Source organism: Macaca nemestrina, chromosome 2 (assembly GCF_043159975.1).
Source record: "Macaca nemestrina isolate mMacNem1 chromosome 2, mMacNem.hap1, whole genome shotgun sequence".
Classification (NCBI taxonomy): Eukaryota; Metazoa; Chordata; class Mammalia; order Primates; family Cercopithecidae; genus Macaca; species Macaca nemestrina.
The window spans coordinates 174626068-174647822 of NC_092126.1; the positions used below are offsets into that span (position 1 = coordinate 174626068).

The 21755-nt window shown below is 35.6% G+C and overlaps 1 protein-coding gene across 7 annotated transcripts in view; it reads left to right on the plus strand.

Annotated features, from left to right (window-relative positions):
- The window catches only part of LOC105477562 (MORC family CW-type zinc finger 1), a 167295-nt gene that overhangs the window by 48092 nt on the left and 97448 nt on the right, over positions 1–21755 (plus strand). For 6 of the 7 annotated variants that reach the window (XM_011734123.3, XM_011734125.3, XM_011734126.3 and 3 more), the window contains 4 exons: positions 9875–10000; positions 16413–16492; positions 17327–17397; positions 19512–19576. In XM_011734123.3, the coding sequence (XP_011732425.2) occupies positions 9875–10000; positions 16413–16492; positions 17327–17397; positions 19512–19576 (342 nt within the window). The remainder of the gene's footprint in view (positions 1–9874; positions 10001–16412; positions 16493–17326; positions 17398–19511; positions 19577–21755) is intronic. The other variant, XM_011734129.3, reaches the window with a different exon arrangement.

Here is a 21755-nt window from a genome sequence, read left to right on the forward strand (position 1 = left end):
TTTTTGCTTTTATGTTTGTACATGAGACTGGCTATAACTGTGCTTTTATTATTTCTTTTTTTAGTATTGATTGGTATATAAATTTTGGTAGCCTCATAGAATAAGTTGGAATTTCTTCCCCCATTTCTGTGATTTGGAAGAGTTTATATAAAGTGAGTCTTTTGTCTGCCCATAGATCTTTTAGAACTTCCTTGAAAATCTTGTTGCCTTCTTTATTTCTTTTATTACTTTTTAATGGTGCTAGGACTATTATTCTATTCAGATTTTGGAATTTTGGGGCTTAAATTTGTCATTTATAATTTCTTATAAAAATGTTCATTTTATTTATATTTTCCAGTTTGTTGACATGGAGTTTTTTAAAATTTATGTTTTCCTCTGATAGATTTTGTTCACTTTTCTTTCTTATATTGTGTTTTCTGCCTTCTGTCTTTCTTAGCCAAAGAAATTTATTTCAGTTGACTTTAAAAATAAAACAGTTTTGGATTTTTAAAAGTAAGTCCACTGGGATTACTTTTATTTTACATTTCTTTATTTTTTTATATCTTTTTTGGATTTATTTTTCTTTTTCTACTTCCTTGAGGTATATGTTTTATTCATTGACTTTAAATTTCATTTTCTAATCTAAACAATAAGGTTCTTATTTCTCCTCTGCATTATATAATAGCTATATTCTACAGGTTTCAAAATGTAGAATTCTTACTGTTGTTTATTTCTAAATAGCTTATAATTTTATTTTAATTTCCTCTTATTCAAGAGTTGCTTTTTAAAAATGTTTTTAAAAATCTACTAGTGCATAGGTTTGCTTTTTGGAGAGAGGAGTCAGATACCTTTTTATTGTTGCTCTAATTGTATGGTGGTCAGAGAATCTAGCCTATATTATGATATCTGCTCTTTGAAATCTGTTGAGATTTCTTATGGCCTTATGTCTTAAATATTTTTTTAAAAGTGAGTCTCTGATAGGGACAGAGCTGTATCCATTTCATTTACATAAATATTTTAATTAAGTATTCAAATCTTTTATGTCTTTTTTTCTTCTTCATTGCTTGGTTTCTGAGAGCAGTATGTTAGAATCTTCTACAGTGTTTATTGCTATGTACATACATTTTGTATTTCTACTAGTTTTTGCTATCTATTTTTCTGAGTCATTAGATTGTGACTTATGCGTCATCTTAAGTGAAGCTCTTATTAGTACATAGTACCTGTCTGTGTCTGTTATTTCCCCCACTTTGTTTCTTTTTTGTCTAATTTTAATCTCTCTGTACTTGCTTTCTTTTGGTTAACATTTTCCTACTCTGTATTTTGTCACCACTTTCTTTCCAGCAGTGATATTTTGATTTTGATTTGTCTCTTATAAACAGCATATCACTATATTTTTTTGCTTGTTCTAACTGCTTCTATCTTTTAGCTAATTCACACTTACTGTGACATTTGCTATGGTTGGACTTACTCTGCCTGCTTGTACGTTGTATTTGCCTTGCTTCTTTCATTGTTATTTGAGCTTTCTTATTTTTTAATTTATTTTGTTCTGCTTCATTTTTTCTCTCCCCCCTTTTGATAATAATTGAATTGTGGTTTTTTTCCCAACAGGAAAAGTTTATTTTTTTCTATTCTAATGATTTGCAAATTAGTTCCTCCATTATATACTTTCAGTGGATTACTTTTACATTTTTAATAAACATGTCTAAACTTATGATTTTATTATCAAACTGTAGAGTTAATTAGTATGTATTCCATTTCACAAATAAGGTATGGTCTTAGTATGCATTTATCTTTGTTCTTTCTCAGTTCCACCTTTTAAAATTATTTTATGTAGAATTTTAAGTACATATTTTTATTACAGCAGACGTGAACAATTATTTAGACTAAATTATAAGATTTGTTTTTTGTTTGTTTGTTTACTACTATATCTTCCATGCTGTATCTTCTTTCGTGGATTTATTAGTTAATTTGCTTTATTATATCCCAAAATGATTCTTTCAGAATCTGTTGAAAGCTTTGTATCTCTACAAGTGTGTTTATTTTTCCCTTCCACTTCAATATTTGTTTAAATGGTTATAGAAACATTGGTTTGAAAATAGTTTCCCTTAGAACCATTTGCTTCTTTGACTTCTTGAATACATGTTGTTGATCAGAAGTCTGATAGAAATGTGATTACCAAATTGTTGTAAATTACTTATTTTTTTCCTCTGGAGAACTTTCAGGATTTTCTCTTACCTTTTTTAATATTTTAAGTTCTGGGATACATGTGCAGAACGTGCAGGTTTGCTACATAGGTATACACGTGCCATGTTGTTTTGCTACACCCATCAACCCATCATCTACATTAGGTATTTCTCCTAATGCTATCCCTTCCCTAACCACCAACCCCCCGCCAGGCCCCGGTGTGTGATGTTCCCCTCCCTGTGTCCATGTGTTCTCATTGTCAACTCCCACTTATGAGTGAGAACATGTGGTATTTGCTTTTCTGTCCTTGTGTTAGTTTGCTGAGGATGATGGTTTCCAGCTTCATCCATGTCCCTGCGAAAGACGTGAGCTTATCCTTTCTTATGGCTGCATAGCATTCCATGGTGTATATGTGCCACATTTTCTTTATCTAGTCCATCATTGATGGGCATTTGGGTTTGTTCCAAGTCTTTGCTATTGTGAATAGTGCTGCAATAAACATACGTGTACATGTGTCTTTATAGTAGTATAATTTATAATCCTTTGGGTGTATACCCAGTAATGAGATTGCTCGGTCAAATGGTATTTCTGGTTTTAGATTCTTGAGGAATTGCCACACTGTCTTCCACAATGGTTGAACTAATTTACACTCTCACCAACAGTGTAAAAGTATTCCTATTTCTCCCCATCCTCCCCAGTATCTGTTGTTTCCTGACTTTTTAACGATTGCCATTCTAACTGGCGTGAAATGGTATCTCTCTGTGGTTTTCATGTGCATTTCTCTAATGACCAGTGATGATGAGCTTTTTTTTTTCATATGTTTTTTGGCCACGTAAATGTCTTTTTTTGAGAAGTGTCTGTTCATATCCTTTGCCCACTTTTTGATGGGATTTTTTTTTTCTTGTAAATTTGTTTAAGTTCCTTGTAGATTCTGGATATTAGCCCTTTGTCAGATGGATAGATTGCGAAAATTTTCTCCCATTCTGTAGGTTGCCTGTTCACTCTAATGATAGTTTCTTTTGCTGTGCAGAAACTCTTTAGTTTAATTAGATCCCATTTGTCAATTCTGGTTTTTGTTATCGTTGCTTTTGGTGTTTTCATTCCATGCTCATGGATAGGAAGAATCAATATCGTGAAAATGGCCATATAGCCCAATGTAATTTATAGATTCAGTGCTATCCCCATCAAGCTACCATTGACTTTCTTTACAGAATTAGAAAAAACTACTTTAAATCCATATGAAACCAAAAAAAGAGCCCATATAGCCAAGACAATCCTAAGCAAAAAGAACAATGGAGGCATCATGCTACCTGACTTCAAACTATACTACAAGGCTACAGTAACCAAAACATCATGGTACTAGTACCGAAACAGATATATAGACCAATGGAACAGAACAGAGGCCTCAGAAATAATGTCACACATCTACAACCATCTGATCTTCAACAAACCTCACAAAAACAAGCATTGGGGAAAGGATTCCCTATTCAATAGATGGTGTTGGGAGAACTGACTAGCCATATGCAGAAAACTGAAACTCAACCCCATCCTTACACCTTATACAAAAATTAAGATGGATTAAAGACTTAAACGTAAGACCTAAAACCATAAAAACTTTAGAGGAAAACCTAGGCGATGCCATTCAGGACGTAGGCATGGGCCAAGATTTTCTCTTAACTTTTAATAATTCCCATTGTGTGTCTGTCTTTGAGTCATATAGTTTTCTTATTCTTCACACTGTTAATAGTCTTCCTTGAATTTTAGCAGGAGAATGATATATATTCTTAGTCTACTAGCCTGATTCTGTAAATGTCTTTGTTTTTCCAAAAGGATATTCTTTTACATAATGGCATGATCTATCAGCAGAGACATTAGGTTTAATTGAATGGCTAGGAGATATTGGTTGTCTACTGCCATATGACTTATATTGTACAGTGAGGTATGTATAGAACTAGAAAACATTGGCATCAGATCTTTGAATTCGGTTCTGTAGGAGCAAATTGAAGAGACTAGAACTCTAGGTTGATAATGCCATTGAGTGACTTGAGTTCAGTTGGGAGAGCTTTAATTCTAGTGGCAAGTTATCTTCAGTCTCCAAACTTCTGTGTTCCCATCTATAAAATAAGGCTATAACATCATCTACTTCACACGGAAGCTGTTTAAATAGAACATGCACATTACCAGGCACGTGGAAAATCTCTGTATATTTTAGTAATTTCCACAATTCTCCTCATTCTACTTTTTCCTGCAACACTTCTTTCTAGCTTACTATCATGCTGTGGAAAGTAACTCAGTGTCTGGTTCATAGCAAATAAAAAATGAATTAAATTCAAGTAAATTGATTTGAATGTCAATGTCTAGATAATTTTCTAGGGACATGACAGATGCTTTCATTATAAGGTGTTTGGACTTTCAATATCATCCATTGTCCTTCATCCTTGAAGATCATTGGAGATCTTCATTATGGTGAGAGAGGGAATTTAAAATATTTTGTAGAGTACTTCTGTTACCTTTGAAATCTCTTTCGAGTTCCAAACTGTGAAGGCCAGATCACACCTTATATCATCTTTCTTGATTCCCTTTTTGGAGGTCAGGACCATGTGTCCATTTCACCCTGTCTCCTTTGCATATTATTTCTGTGTGTTCATGTTGCTTTCAGTGACTTAACTATCTTCAAAACATTATAAATATTAATCACTCAACTTTGTAAGAAACTAGAAAAAAGCACAGCCCCTAGTGAAAAAGGCATGCCATGCAATTGGCTGTCATCAAAGGGGCTTGGCACATCCCTGAAATCCGCCATGGTGGCTAGGGATCGATCTCAGGCAGCTAGAAAAACCCATCCAAAAATCAGCTCTGAGAGTGATGATATAATACAGAGTAATGCAGTTGAAATTTTGTGCTAGGTAATGTTTTAAAATTAGGTGCCACGTTGCGAGCATGTTTCTAAATTGACAGTCATTGGGCAGCATTCCATAATGTCTCTACTTTTTATGTCTTAACTGAGCTGCCCAGGAACACATCAAAAGTTATAGCTTCAAATTGTTCTAATGTGCTGCTTGCCATACTGTGGTTGTCACAAAAGAAGCACTTTCATTACTTTGTGTAGCTTGTAACTTTTTAAAAAAAATTACCTCTTCGAGTTGACATTTCTCATAGGTATAAGCTACCCTAATATTAAATTTGGTTACCCCCTTCAAAGTTCAGAATTTAAACTAGTTAAAAATCTTTATGCACTTATTTATATTCAAGATAATACAAACCCTGTTAATTTCAACTTCAAAATGTCTTCAGATATTTTTAAGGACTTGAGTAATTTAGAAAACAATTTTGGTTTTGTAATATTTTCATGAATAAAAATATGGCACTTCTGAGATATTGCAAACGGGAGCCTAATTTAGTCTGCAGGTTGGAGGCATTTTCTCAACCCAGGACCTTATAAAAGTAGCCCAGTTGTTGGGCTAGATGGGGGTCTGTTGTCTGTGTGCCCACTGTGGATAATGTGGGGGTTGTATTTCTCAGCTGGTATCTAGGTCCAAACACCTGCGAGAGACTGTTCTCCTCCCTTCTTTGTGGCAACCTGCCTTACTTACCACCGCGTCCACTAGGTCAGCTAGGCAGTGGTGTCCAAACCTGGCAGAGTCAAAGGAATCACCTGGGTGGCTTTTAAAACATCACATTTCCAGACTCCAGCCACAGAGAATCTGAATCAGCAGATAAGGAAATGTGGCCTTGGCCACAGAACATTACTTTCTGGCTCCTTCACTGCCCTTAACACAGTTTGATGACTGCAACACACTGATCCACCCATGATACATGGCACATGGAGCAGCATTTGAAACAGCAGCAGAATACTGTGGACAGATTGGGAAAAGAAACAGGCCACACAGAGAGCACAGCCACAGGTAGGGGCTAAATTAGAGACTGTTAAAAATACCCAGTGCTGAGCAGGGGACAAAAGCATCGATTCTACTCCATGCCCTCCTATTATATCCAGACTATGAAGCCAGTTTCTGCCTTGAAATACTCTCCTCTTTCCCCATATCTATCCTATGACTGGGGTGTGTGTGTGTGTGTGTGTGTGTGTGTGTGTGTGTGTGTGTGTGTGTGTGTTGTAGGGGTTTTTTCTGTCTCTTCTTCAGTTTCTTATCATAGCCAGTTACATAGAAAATGAGAGAGAAAGACAGAAATATGGACACTTTTGGCAAAGTGTAAGGAGAGAAAGGAAAGGTATTTAGGAGGAAAGAAAGGTATTTAGGAGGAAACAGGAAGAAAAACTCTTGAAGAATACATGGAACAGTTCCTGGTGAGTGTGGAGTAATAGTATTTTTTCCTTTCATCTTCTGAAGATACCCTGACTATTTAGCATATTTTTATCTCCCTTTCCTAAGTGGATGGCTTTATCTGTAAAGACTGGTAGTGTTGCCATTGAGGATAATCCTTCATTAAAATATCCTTCTTACATAAGGAACCCTCTGTTGTTTATTCCAAATTAAGCCAGGGAAGTCCTGAATGATTGTCATTTATTCAACGTATTTTTATTGATGAGCGCGCTAGCTGCATGGAGTTCACAGCCAGTTAGGGATGCAGATGCACAGACAGAGGATGACAGTGCTGAGTGGCAGGTGCTTTGACAGGGGAAGTACAGAAGGAAGGGGAGCACAAAGGAGAGCACTTGACCTCTCTCAGGGCTGAGGGAAGGCTTCGAAAGGAAGTGCAATTTCAGGTTGTATACCGCAGGGTGAAAAGGGGTGCACCAAGCAAGAGTGACTGAAGAACTGAATATGCCAGCCTTGGGTAAGAAAGCATGATTACATGGCTGGAGAACTGAGAATGGTCCTGAATGGCCAGATTGAAGACAAGAGATGAGGCTGGAGAATTAATTGGGGGGTCAGACCGTGAAGGATCTTATGCATCATATTAAAAAGTTTGACATGTATAATGGAGTGGTCCATTTCACTTACATCTTTTATATTTAGCCCTCTTTGTCTTCTTTTTATCAAAGACATCATAAATAAGAGGTAGTACCCTTCTATTTGTCACAAATAAACAGGAACTTCCAAAAGTAGGCATGTGAGAAAAAAAGGTTAACATAGCAGGTGTCTACTCTTAGAAAGGCTTGCTTGTAAAATTGGTCTGTGGCCAACTTTTGGGAACTTGCCTGGTAAACAGTTTCCTACAATGACATAAAACCTTTCCTAGCTGATAACAGTGGCTTGCTGTGCTAGACTGTGCAAACCATATGGCTTATATGCAAATCTCCTTTCCTTCTGGTACTCTGGAACTTTGCTACATGCTAGGCCGAAGGTGCCTGTGTGGCTAGCTTCCTGATAAAAACCTTGGATGCTAAGTCTCTAATAAGGTTTCCTAGATGGAAACATACACATGTTGCTGCATTTTCATAGCTGGGAGAAAAGTATGCTCTGTGTGAACTTTCATAAGGAGGAGAGGATGTAGGAAAGCTAGCAGATAGATTACTCCAGACTCCAACTATTTTTTTTCCCTTGTGAGCCACTGTGTGTCCTCTCTGCAGTACTGTGGTAAGTCGAAGCCATGAGTACAATTGTGTGCTAAGGCCTGTGAGTCCTTCCAGTGAATCTCCTAACATAGGGGACACCTTGAGGATCCCCAACATGTATACTATGAACATTTACCTATAACTAATTACTGAATGAGTGAATAAATTAGGCTATTAAAAGGTAGAAGGATTAGTGTTCTTTTCTAGTTTTAACATTTCCTTATCTCTAAAATGATGATGATAACCAAACACACAGTCTTACTGCAGAAATCAAATGAAATAGTTCAGGTAAAAAGGCACATACATAGGCAGTGTACACAAATTAAATGTTTCTCCCAATAGATATCAAGGTCCTCAAAACAAGAATTAATTTTATCTTTTTTCTATTTTTCCATAAGTTATTGGGGTACAGGTGGTGTTTGGTTACATGAGGAAGTTCTTTAGTGGTAATCTGTGAGATCCTGGTGCATCCATCACTCAAGCAGTATACACTGCACAATATGTTGTCTTTTATCCCCTGGCCCCCTCCCACTCTTCCCCCCTACAAGTCCCCAAAGTCCGCTGTATCATTCTTATGCCTTTGCATCCTCATGGCACATACGTGTGTGTATATATATTTTTTTTTAGCCAAAATTTGTTTAGCTGGTTTTATCTCTCACCATATTTCTCAAATTCTCAAAGTTGTCTCTGAATTACTTTTGACTTTTACCTTCAAATGATAAAGATGTATCAGTTTTGAAGAGAGTCAAAAGAAAGAGCTACCAGTTCTAAGAGCAATTTAAAAATCAGGAGATCCAGAAAGGATTTAAATAATGGCAAGCATCCCAAGGTGACTTCTTTCCATTTCTTTTATCAGGTGAGGACATACTTAATTGTGCAGTTCCAGGTATACTAAAAGCAACCACATTGTTGTATTTGTAGTGCAACACCCAAATACAGACAGCCTATCTTGTTACATTAAAAAATACATTAGTATTAATATTTAGGGAATAAGAGTGATGGACTAGATACTAATATGTAATTTATACTGGGAAAATTCTGCTCGAGACTTATTTCAGAGAATTTCCTTTGGAACAATTAAAATAAATTCCTGACTTTTTAATGAGCTTCAGATCCTGCCTGAAGGAACTTAAAACCAACCAGGTAATTCTTGAATTTCTTATGGCTTCATCTTCATTTTTGAAAATTTCTTGGAGCTCTGCCTGTCTTACTGAGTTACTGGCAATAGTGTTGACCTGTTGAGTAGTTCCCCCTTAGACAGGCCTACATTTTTTTCCCCATCATCTTTGTCTTATTCTGGACTGAGGTACAAGTGTAAAAATGATGGGTTTACAGCTCTCTGCTTTCCATTTGACCTTGTAGAGTGGCCTTTTCTGTGACCGAGTGGTAAAGAGCATCGCTTCTTCAGCGTGGCTGGGCTTGTTGTGGATCTTTATTTCCTATCTTATTGGAGAGGATTTACAGTTCATAAACAGACTTTAATATAGAAGTTCTCTGGAGTTATAAGTATACAATGACATGGTAATTTCCCAAGATGCAGTTTTACAAGGGTAGTTTTCTTCATAGGCTATTTATGTTGGTTTTGCTTCCATTTTATTGCCTTCCCATCCTTTATTTTTCCTTTTCTCCTTTTTCATTATCATGTGGTCAGATGCTTCCCCTCAACGGGCCATAAATACTTATTTTAATACTTATTGCTCTTATGGAATGAAATTTTATGTTTCTTGATCATAATTTTAAAAGCAAATGAAACATTTTTACTGTATTTCTCTCTTTATAAGGACTTGATGGAAATGCTTTTTATTCATGTGAGCCTGGATTCTTTTTGTTGTGTTTGAACGAGGGATTGTTTTGTTTATTTGACTTGACTTTATTCTCCTAGGTCAACAACTTTAATGGAAGGTATATTTTAGATTGCTGATATAAGCCTTCTTAGAGTCAGTTGGTTGCCAACAAAAGTTCAGTTCTAACCAAAGTGTAGGTTACTTGTGTTGGGTCTGTGTTTAGAGGCCTCCTTAATGAAGTGAGTGTTGTGAGATTTGCTGGTGTTTGTGGTGTCATTAGTTTTAGAAGAAAAGTTCCTGAAGCTTCTTGTAGTAACAATAATAACCTGATAGTCTGATGTTATTTCTTCTCAAAGAGATGTGGTTGTTGTGTCCTCTGTATTGTGACATTTTGTATTTTCTGTTTCAGTTTCCCAGCCAGGTGGTCATTCAGAGCCTATACATCTATTCTGTATTTTAACCCATGTATGAGAATATTCATTCAAGCCAAGAGAGTTAAGACTAAACATCTTTGCTATTGCCTCTACAGACCCAGGTAACTCATCTTTCTTCAGTTATCTTCACGGAGTTTTTATTTATGAAATTGATGTGCTCCCTAAAGTTGTCAAAGTGAGGACATTGACTTTGATAGTAAGATTTTTACATTATAAACAAAATTTAAACCACATCCAGGAAGGTTTGCTAAAGAGTAATTGGATGTGAACAAATATTTGGCAGTAATAGAAACACACTGCAGTGAGCATGTTAAGTTAGATCATCACCCCGAGTAGAAATTTGTTTTTTACTTCAGTGAATTTTAGGTGCTTTGACAACAATTAGTTCCACTAAATGATCACAGTTCACATATATCTTCTGTTTACACAATACATTTGAACTATTAAACCATATATGTACATGCTTATACATATAGAATGAATATATTTATAAATATGTATCTGGTTGATTTATATTTTATGTGTTTTTTTACTTTAACATAAATGTTTTCAAGGTTTTGTTGTTGTTGTTTTGAGACAGAGTTTCTCTTTTGTCAGCCAGGCTGGAGTACAGTGGCGCAATCTTGATTCACTGCAACCTCTGCCTCCCCTGTTCATGTGATTCTCCTGTCTTAGCCTCCTGAGTGGCTGGGATTACAGGCGTGCACCACCACACCTATCTAATTTTTGTATTTGTAGTAGAGACGAGGTTTCACCATGTTGACCAGGCTGGTCTTGAACTCCTGACCTCAAGTGATCCGCCTGCCTTGGCCTCCCAAAGTGCTGGGATTGCAGGCGTGAGCCACCATGCCTGGCCATGCACTAGGTCTGGCCTTTAAGTTTATATTTACATATTATAAAATCCATTTTGTCCAACCATGCATGCCATCACAATGGTCATTTTCTTGTTGTAGTTTCTGGGTAGTCTTTCATTTACACGCCAAACATTTATCAGATTTTTCTGTGAGTCTGAGATTAGAGGAAAAGAAGCTATTTGAAAAAGATACTTGCACATGCGTGTTTATAGCACCACAATTCATGATGGCAAAATCATGGAACCAACCCAAATGTCCATCTGTCAACAAGTGGATAAAGAAACTGTGGTATATATATACAATGGAATACTACTCAGCAATAAAAAGGAATGAACTAACAGCATTTGCAATGACCTGGATGAGAGTGGAGACTATTATTCTAAGTGAAGTAACTCAGGAATGGAAAATCAGATATCGTATGTTCTCATCGATATGTGGGAGCTAAGCTATGAGGACGCAAAGGGATAAGAATGATACAGTGGACTATGGAGACTTGTAGGGGGGAAGAGTGGGAGGGGGCCAAGGAATAAAAGACAACATATTGTGCAGTGTATACTGCTTGAGTGATGTATGCACCAGAATCTCACAAATTACCACTAAAGAACTTCCTCATGTAACCAAACACCCCCTGTACCCCAATAACTTACGGAAAAATAGAAAAAAGATAAAATTAATTCTTGTTTTGAGGACCTTGATATCTATTGGGAGAAACATTTAATTTGTGTACACTGCCTATGTATGTGCCTTTTTACCTGAACTATTTCATTTGATTTCTGCAGTAAGACTGTGTGTTAGGTTATCATCATCATTTTAGAGATAAGGAAATGTTAAAACTAGAGAAGAACTCAAACCTTCTGGCTCTAAATTCTTTACCAATCCACATTCAATGCTTCTTCTCCTATACCACATTAGCTCTTTATAATATGTCTACATTTGTCATCTTGTCTTATTTGCATGAAAATGCAGTAGCTGTCCTGAGAGGGGCCTTGCAATCACTCCTAAAGATATTAATACTAAAATTATAGATCTCTGCACCGTACTCCCTGAGCACACACGAATGAATTTTGCAAAAGCTTTACTTTTGATTTCTAATTATACTGCCCATCATCTTTTGAAAATAAAATATTCCAATCCTGAGACTTTCCCTATAAATCAGTTCATTCATTTCCTAATAAATATCAAAGCAATGTTTCCTTTTCATCAGTCTTATTCTTCTGGGGAGCGCCAAGTGTCTCCTGGATCAATCAATATAGCCAATCTTTTCAAATTAAATTTCTCTCGGTGAGTTTGGGTAAAAAATAGTTTAAGCCCATGGAAAATGTGGATTTGTCTCTATTTTCTGAAGGAATTTTAGTAAATTGAGTGTAATCTACCTAAATTACTTATATCAAGTGATGGCTGCTTCCCATTGGAGTGTATTACAATGGAACGGACTCCCACCCGAGATGAGTGCAAATTTGTCTCTGTAGGAGTCTAGATCATGGAAGAAATTATTACTTTGGAAAAAATTTCTAGGTGATTTCTCAGGTCTCTTAAACATTTTATAAGTCTATAATTCTTGGAGTCTTAAATATTGTTTATATAATAAAGACAAATTATTATATGGTTATGTTATTTGATCTTAGGCAACAAACATTCTTCATTAACATTGCTTAACCATAGACCCATGATGCTGAAGGGAGCCCAAATGAGTTGGGATGGGTGTTACCCTGCATTCAGAGGAACCTCATGGTCCTTTTTAAGTTATTCGGTGACATTAACGCTATGTTCTGTTGTTGAATACTCTGCAACACTATGCTTCCAAAACAATTCAGTATTTAGGGATGCTTTCCATACCCTAACACCCCACCCACCCATCAGACTAGTAATTTTTGAACAGTGATTCTTTTGTATACTATGCATGTTATGTGTCCATTTTTGAATTTTTACAGTACTGAATTATTTAATCTTTTATTACAGTATGATAGTTGGAAGCAAAATTTGGATTAGCCAAACCTGGATGGGAATTTAGGTTTTGTCATTTACTAGTTGTGGACCTTTGGCAATTACTTGAGTCTTACTCTTTTCTCCACTGTGAATTGAGAATTCCTCTGCCACTGAGGTTATTATGAAGACTAAAATAAAACAGTGTTTTATGTTAAACATAAAAACAGTAAGGTTTCTGAAATGTTTGTAAACCAATAGTAGTAGTTATTATACAAATGCGTAAGAGCAAGTGGATGGAATGACCACTATGTGCAAGGCTGTCTTGTAGGCATTGGACATTTTGCAAAACCAAAAAGAGAAAATTCCTGGGCTGGGCATGGTGGCTCACGCCTATAATCCCAGCACTTTGGGAAACCAAGGCAGGTGGATCACCTGAGGTCAGGAATTCGAGACCAGCCTGGCCAAGATTCTTAGGTGAAATCCCATCTCTGCTAAAAATACAAAAATTTAGCTGGGCATGGTGGCTTGCACCTGTAATCCCAGCTACTCTGGAGGCTGAGGCAGGAGAATCGCTTGAACCCAGGAGGCAGAGATTGCAGTGAGCTGAGATCACACCACTGCACTCCAGCCTGGAAGACTGAGTGAAACTCTGTCTCAGAAAAAAAAAGAAAAAAAAGAGAAAATTCCTGCCCTCATGGAGCTTACGTTCTAGTGGGAGAGGAAAGACAACATGTAAATTAAAATGGATGATAAAATATCAGGTAATTCTTTTTTTTTAAATTTCAACTTTTATCTTAGATACAGGAGGTGCATGTGCAGGTTTATTACATGGGTATATTGTGTGATGCTGAGGTTTGGGGTATGGATCCTGTCACCCAGCTAATGAGCATGGTACCCAATAGGGATAATTTCTACCCATACCCCCATCCCTGCCTCCCTCCTCCCCCGTCTTGTATTCCCCAGTGTCTGTTGTTCCCATGTTTATGTCCATGTGTGCTCAGTGTTTAGCTCCCACTTATAAATGAGATTATGAGGTACTTGTTTTACTGTTTCTGTGTTAATTCACTTAAGATTATGGTCTCCACTGCATTTATGTCACTGCAAAGGACATGATTTTATTCTTTTTTTATGGCTGTGTAGTATGCTATAGTGTATATGTACCACTTTAAAAAAAATCCAGTCCAACATTGATGGGCACCTAGATTGATTCCATGTCTTTGCCATTGTGAATAATGTGGCAATAAACATATGAGTGTGTGTGTCTTTTGGGGCAAGTTGGTTCCTCTTAACAAAGGTCCATTGCATAGGTCCACCTGAGTATTTTCATGACATAATGGTTGACTTCTATCAGAGTGAGCAATTCAAGAGAACAAAGTAGAATTTGCAGCCTTTTAGAACCCATCTTCAAAAGTGACAGACCATCACTTTTGCCATGCCACAGGTCAGCCTAGATTTAGTGTTGCAGTGGGGGCACCACACATAGGCATTAATACCAGGAGGAAAAAAAACACAGGAGACATCTTGGATGGTGGGTAGCACAGTGAGTTATGCAATAATTTTGTGGGACGATGGTTCCAGAAGGAGGGGACAGTAAGTGCAAAGACAGCAATCAAAGGCTACTCTAGCTAGAACACAGAAAACAGATTGAAGTAGATTGGGCAGATCAGGTAAGGCCTGAAGCAACATGACACGAAGAGGTGGCTGTATTGAGAATGAAATAACTTGAGCAGAGGAGTGGCATTACTTGATCTACGTTTTTAAAAGATTATTCTAGCTGTTGAGTAGAGAACTGATTTCATGGAACAAGAAGAAAGGAGGGAAGTTGAGGTAGGATAGATACTATTACTGTATTCTAGGAGAGAAATGAGCTTGAGCTCAGGTGGTAATGGTGGAAGGGATGAAAAGTGTCTGGATTACAGATGTGTTGTGAAGATAGAGCCAACAGGTCTTGTCAATGAGTTGGATATGGGGTGGAGAGAAATTGAGGAGTCCAGAAGGCCTTCTAAATTTTTATCCTGAACAAAATCTTGGGAATGATAGGGGAAGTGCAAATGTAGAGGTTAGGAGGAATGGTGGATGGACTTCTCTTCATATCATAGTGGACATACTAAATTTGGGAGGTCTATTGGACATCCACATCTCTATCTATCAATATTATATGAACCAGAAAATTATTGATCCTGCCTAATTACATGTTGTAAAGAATAATTAAGGATTAGAATTATTTTCACAATATGATTAAACCAGGTAAACTCTTATAACTTAAAAGAAAGAATTATGATTGAATACTACAATGTAGTTATGATTTACAACTGGGGGCTAATTTTTTTCTGTATTAATAAAAGTTCAGAACTGTAGTTTTCTTTACTTGAAGTCTGTTTTTTTCAACTTAAATTTTAAAATACTGTATTTGATATTGGCCAGAGTATTTTGAACAAATGTTTTAAGTGTGAAAATTAAAGTCAATGAAAGTTTAAATTTCTGCAAGTTGTTCTGATCAAACCAGTCACCCAAAATGCTGTATTATGTTCCATACTTATTCAGCACAAAGCATTGAAAGGTACTTAGTGTTTCTTCATATTTTTATTTCTCTTGATGGAGAAGGGTTCTATTTTCCTCATAAAAGTAGTAAAATTAATAAAAATTTATACAATACAGAATTAGATATGGGGGAAAAATCAAATAACTAAAGGCCCTTTTTACCACTTGTCATTCATTCTGTGCTATAGCAATCTGTAATGTTCCCCAAAGGAGAACCTCTGTTAGAAGTTTAATAAATATCTTTCCAGATTGTTTTCTACACAGTTATATATATGTGCACATGCATGCATGCACATACAGGTTTTTTTAAACATAAAATTATGTACAACTTGTTATTTTCTCTTACGGTTACATCTTGGAGACTTTGTCATTGTTAAATATATTGCATAGCACTATGATTTATTTAACTGTTTTCTTATTGATGTACATTTAGAGTTTACAGAGCTTCAAGCATTCTCAAACCAAATATTATTCTAGAATTTTTCTCTCTATGATGATTTAAACCAATGTTTTAAAGCCCAGTTTGGGGAATTTTCTTTAACAGATGCACATACTTTCAACTGTATTCAGAGAACCTCAGGTTCTGTAGAGCTTTTCTCACCTATGCTTTGTTCTCTTTGAATTTATGGATATATACGTGTATATATTTTTTCCTTTATTGTTCTAGAGCATCTTTGCGATCACTAAAACAATGGACCTTGAAAACAGGTCTCTCAATCAATAAAGTAGAAAATGTGCTTTTGGTAATTTAAAATGATACATGAATGTGTGTTTCAGAGCATCGCAGTTAGAGATAATTGTTTTGGGACTAGGATAAGTAGTTTATCCAGTGTTGATGATAATCTGAGTAAGAGGGCTATGCATATTAACCAGAAACTTTGATAAGGGAACAACTTCATAAAATTTTTTAAAGAAAATTATCCTATTTTAGATGTCTAAGTGAACATTTGTGTGGGCAGATTTTCTTATCGCTCTCATGAAGTCTCCTTACAAAAGCAACATTTTTAAGTAGTGAAAGGCAAGGAATTTCGCTTAGGTATAAAGTTTGCTAATTTACTAGCTGGATGCAACTCACTCGATGAATCTTTCTTAATAATTATGTATCTCTGGAGCATATAGTCTTACTAAAGAATATTGTCTTATGTACTTTAAAATGATAGTCTGACTTGATTATGTTCTTTTTTCTTTTCAGAAAGTATCTTTATGTCACATCTTCTTTTAAAGGAGCATTTAAAAATGAAGTTAAAAAGGCAGAAGAAGCAGTAAAGATTGGTATGCGATTACCTGTAGCCTACATCATTGTTGTTCAGTCATTCAGCAAATCTTAATTGTGCACTTATTCTGAGACATACATTGCTCTAGGCATTGTAGGAGCTACTACAATTAATTAATTGTAGTTTCTGTCTCTGTGGAACTTCAAAACACATTCTTTTCATCTCTGAGTTTGTTTACTCATGATATTATTTATTATTGTAAGTATAATCCTGAACACACTTCCAACTAGATTGATATTTGTTAGAAACCTTGTTTGTCTGTCTGGACATGGTGGTTGAACCTATAATTCAAGCACTTTGGGAGGACAAGGTGGGAGAATCACTTGAGGCCAAGAGTTCAAGACCAGCCTGGGCAACATAGTGAGACTGTGTCTCTATTTTAAAAAATAAAATAAGCTAAGAAACCCTGCTTGTCATAACTGTGTTAGGTCATTTTAGATCCCTGCACTGCCTCCACTTTCAGAAGGATGTTCTACATATTCACTCCTCCTACTGCAGGAACAAAGCTCTCTTCCCCAGTATCTGGGAGTGAGTAGTAGCTCTACATCTATATTTTGTGGATTTTAACGCATTTTTCTGTCAGCTAAAAACTCATTTATGACTTATGAATTTATATTTGTATATTTTTGTCCAATAAATTGTCGTACCTAAATGAAAGCCCAATAGAAGGAAGATTTAAAATGTGTAAAAGTTATAAGAGGAACATAGGGTTTTCTGAGATCATGGTCTGTATGCCATTTTTCACTGGTCATGCTATATGTATGGAAAATACTCACTTAAAATTGCTTGAAATAATTTTGCTGTATTATAACTCTTTGGCTTCTACTTCCAGCTGAATTCATATTGAAAGAAGCACAAATCAAAGTAAACCAGTGTGACAGAACCTCTTTATCTTCTGCCAAGGTACGACATGTAAAGAGAGTAGTCTTATTAAATGGCAAATTGTGTCATTTGCTTTTTCCTGTGCATAGTTGTCTCTTATCATCTACTTCCTAAACTTTTAAGCACAGATAAGCTCAGCAGATTAAGTTGATTTTAACTCAGGTCAACAGAATAGATGAGTGCAGAGTAAGGAGAGGAAACTCAGCAAGTGGGGGCAAGGCTGAGGCAGAGACAAAAGATGAACAGAACATGGGGTGAATTTGAAATGGGGAAGAGCATCACAAGCAATTTCTTTAAAATAGAAAGGAAAGTAACAGGAGAAAGGGAAAAAATAATGAAAAGTCAGCAGAAGAAAAAACTAGCCTATCAAGTCTCCTTGAAAATATCTATTCAAATTATAGCTCCCTGTGGACCTAAATAAATGGGGAAAGCAAGGAAAGGTCTAATAAGCAATCCTTGCTAGTGCCAGGAATTATATGCTGTAATTATGAATATTAATAACAATGCTTCCAGCTTACAAAGCTCTTTTATTATGAGTTGCTCCACACAGTTCATAAACATTCTTTGTAATTCTTACAATATGCCCATGAGTAAGATAAGTTAAAAAGAACTATTGTTATTAATTATAATGCATTGCAACTAAGAGAAATAGAATATTGCTGCAAGACATATATTGTAAGTTTGCTAACTCTTACCAAAAATATGGTGTGAAGCTTTAAACGATGGTGAATCATTAAGCAACATATTTATTTGCTTATATGCAAAGGGATAAGTAGGAATATGGAGGTAAAATGCCTTACTTCACCTTCTCTTCATCCTCTTCTACAGACTGAATGTATGAATCCTTTCAGTGATTTTGCCATTTAACTTTCCAGGACCAAGGCTGTGTCTGATAAAGATCTTTCATATCTAAGGTCTTGAGTAAGGGATGACATCAAAGAGTAGTTCGTGCTAATGCCCCAAAGCTAATTCTGTCCATGGCTTGCCCCAATTTCTCTTAGTTTTTTCTTTTCATTTTTAAAATCAAAGGTAAACCTATCTTATTGTTATTGATTATTGATTTTTAATAGTTTAAGCTTTTTAAAATTTTGTTTTTAAGAAATCATTTCCCTTTGCTTTATATGTTTGAGAGTCCAGAGAAAGACTAATGGGTCAGGACCTTGCTTCCTTTTTGCCTCCTTCTGTTTCTTCTCCCTGCCTCTGCTCTGTGCTCTGAGGGCACTGCCAGGCAGGGTAGGGAAGTCCTTGACCAATTTGCTTTGTTGATCTGATGCAGTCCAGTTTCTTTAAGGCAGAGAAGAGAGCAAATCAGAATGACCTGAACTTTTGATCTCTTAAATTCTTCTGGGCAGATGAATTTTAAATGGAATACTTGCCAACCATTTTCCACTTTCTTTTACTTGAAATTCAGTGAAAATAGTGTTCATTCAGTGGCGTACCATACATCAAAAGAGATACCCACCTTTCACCTCAGGAGGATGAAGCATGTTAAGAGGCTATTCTGATGCCTGAGAACAACAATCATGAATTATTCCTCTTCTGCTTGGTCAGAGGGAGCGTACCAGATTTAGAGTAGTGAATGAGTTGGTATATCAAATCAAAAGTGTTAATAAGAAAGATAACTGGGCATGGGGTATCCTATAAAGGGAAAGTTTGAGAAATATTAGAGGTATCCAGAATTCAATATGAAGGAGATATTTTCTGCTGGCTACTAACCAAATTTCTCAATTATCTTTTTGTTTCCTGCAAAAACACTTAGTGGTCACATAATTGAGCATTTATTGTTCTCACAAACAAAAGTCAGAACCTGGGTACACTAAATAACTCACCCAAGTTTTCATGTAGTTTTTGTCAAAGACTTTGTGCCCTTATGGAGAATAAAGTTTCTTTCTCTAAAAGGCAGAGAGGATATCTGAATATATACAAAAAGAGAATAGTGGGTTAGGATTTGGTTTATATTCTAAGGTGTTGGAACTGAATAATTTATCAAGCATTGAGAATCTACAAAGGTAGAATTGCATTAGGTAATGTGAGCTATTGTTACCCTTGAAACATTTGAATAATAGGATAATATCAACTGGCTTTTTGTTAATTCAGTGGCATAATGTTCTCTCCTAACCAATGCACTTCTCCAGGATGTATTACAGAGAGCTTTGGAAGATGTAGAAGCAAAGCAAAAGAATCTTAAAGAGAAACAAAGGTGAGACATAAGGTTTTTTGTTTGCAGGAATCCTCTGTACTGTGTTAAAACAAATTCTAGTTTCTAAATAGGTAGATTTAGTGGTTATTGTGACAATTTTTTTTTCAGCTTGTGACATCTTATAATCTGAAATTTAATATAGTCAAGGTCCCAAAACCAAGATAAGCAATGGAAAATATTGATAAAGTATATATTTACATGTACACGTGTGTGTCTACATAATGTTAAAACTTCCAAAAAAAGTGAAAAATTAGTTCATTATTTAATTGTTTGGGCTAGATGAAGATGTCTGGATGAGGGAGTGAACTGCCCGGAGGATCAGCTGATAACTCACTTTGCCTCTGTGTCATTTGCCATTTTAAATTCTAGAGAATTGGTTCCAGTTTCTTCCCTTTGTCTAGTTGCTTAAAATTTAAGATAGGAAGTAATGTTTCACGTGAATGTATTGCTTATATATCGCTAAAATATAAATAGCAATGATATGTTAACAAAACCAGATATTTACATTTGTAAGATTAACTTGCTGTCCAACTCAAATGCTAAACAAGTTAAACTGAAAATAATCACTGCTGCCCACATAAGATCGGACTTTGAAAGCTGTGATACCTTTGTGAAACTATTTTTAAGGGAAGTATGATTAGTTCTTAACATTATTTTTTGTGAACCATGCACTGACCATAACTTTCCTCCATAACTTTCCTCAAAACTTAAATTTTAAATGTCACTTTTGCATTTATCAAAATAAATAAATGTGAAATGTTACTTATGCATTTACCAGAAAAATTTAAATAAATGTCATAGAAATATAATTTAAAAATGAAGCCCTAAGGCTTTAGAAATAAAAACCTTCTTGAAACAAGTTCACTGTATGAGGTAGTTCATACAGTGAAGTGTTTGAAAACTGACCAATCAATACTTTATTAATAATAATGCCAGTTGCAATGAACTTGTTTTAATGGTCAAATGCTGGGTTTTTTAATCGAAGAATATCAGTATATCATTTAATATTATAGAGTGACTGTGTCATATACTGTAATACGGTATTTAGGTATCCCTTATACAGTCAGTACTTTTGTTGAATAGTTGGGATCTCATTACTGAGTAGTGATTTTTGAGAAAAAGTTTGATTCCTATATGTTTAATCTTAGATATACATGCGTTTAATAAATATATAGTATATTAACTCATATCTTATGTTCTATATATATCATATCCACATGGAAGGACTGGTAGAACTTTATAATTGTTCTTTAATGATAGATGCATTTAATTAGTCCAGTAAGTATATTATGTCAAATGTAATAGCACATGGTCATAAAACAAAAGACCAAGTTTGTGGAGAGAGGGGAGCTACAGGGTGAGCGCAGGAGAATTACTTTTGTTGTCATCCTTGATTGGGTAAAGAAAATAACAATTGTTATGTACTTAATCTGTTCCAGGCTTATATTTAACATTATTTCTTTTAGTTCTTATAACATCACAAGTGGCTAGGCAGGTATTAGTCCCATTTTTCAAATGAGACAGAAAGTTTAAGAGGCACAACCATGGTCACATGGTTATTACAAAGACAGGCTTGTATCTGAAACCAAGTCTGCCTCTCACATCCAGGCATTTTCGTAGCTTCTAGCAGCCTCTGATATTACAGATGTTTATATCACAACTCCTTACCATAACTGTTTTTATCACATTGTGGTATTTCTCAATTTCTATTTTATACTTTTAATAGAAAACTCACACAAAACATAATATAGAAGGTCAGTCAGAAAAACAGGAGCTCATATCTGTTGCCCTTGTAAACTTGCTTTATGATAATAACTTATTTACCTTGTATTTTGGAAAAGGTTAAGAGGAAGCCAGAGAATATCTTTTGGTGCATTCCAGTCTGTGTGGGATATCTGGAGACTTGAGAAGCTGCTGAAATTTAGAAATCACACCTACTGTTAGAAATACCTAAAATTTAAAATAGCCAAGTCATCATTTTGTAAAAAATGCTGCAATGAACTTATAAGACCGGTTAATATTTCACAACTCTTTCAGCATTTTCTAGTTCTTGTCAATTTAAATTGGCAGACGTGTTTTTGAATCAGTAAATGCCTTTGTTTGACTGGCATAGTTATTGGCATCATGTTTATGCAGAATACTTGGCTATACAGAGACATCTGAGTGTGCCTACCAGATT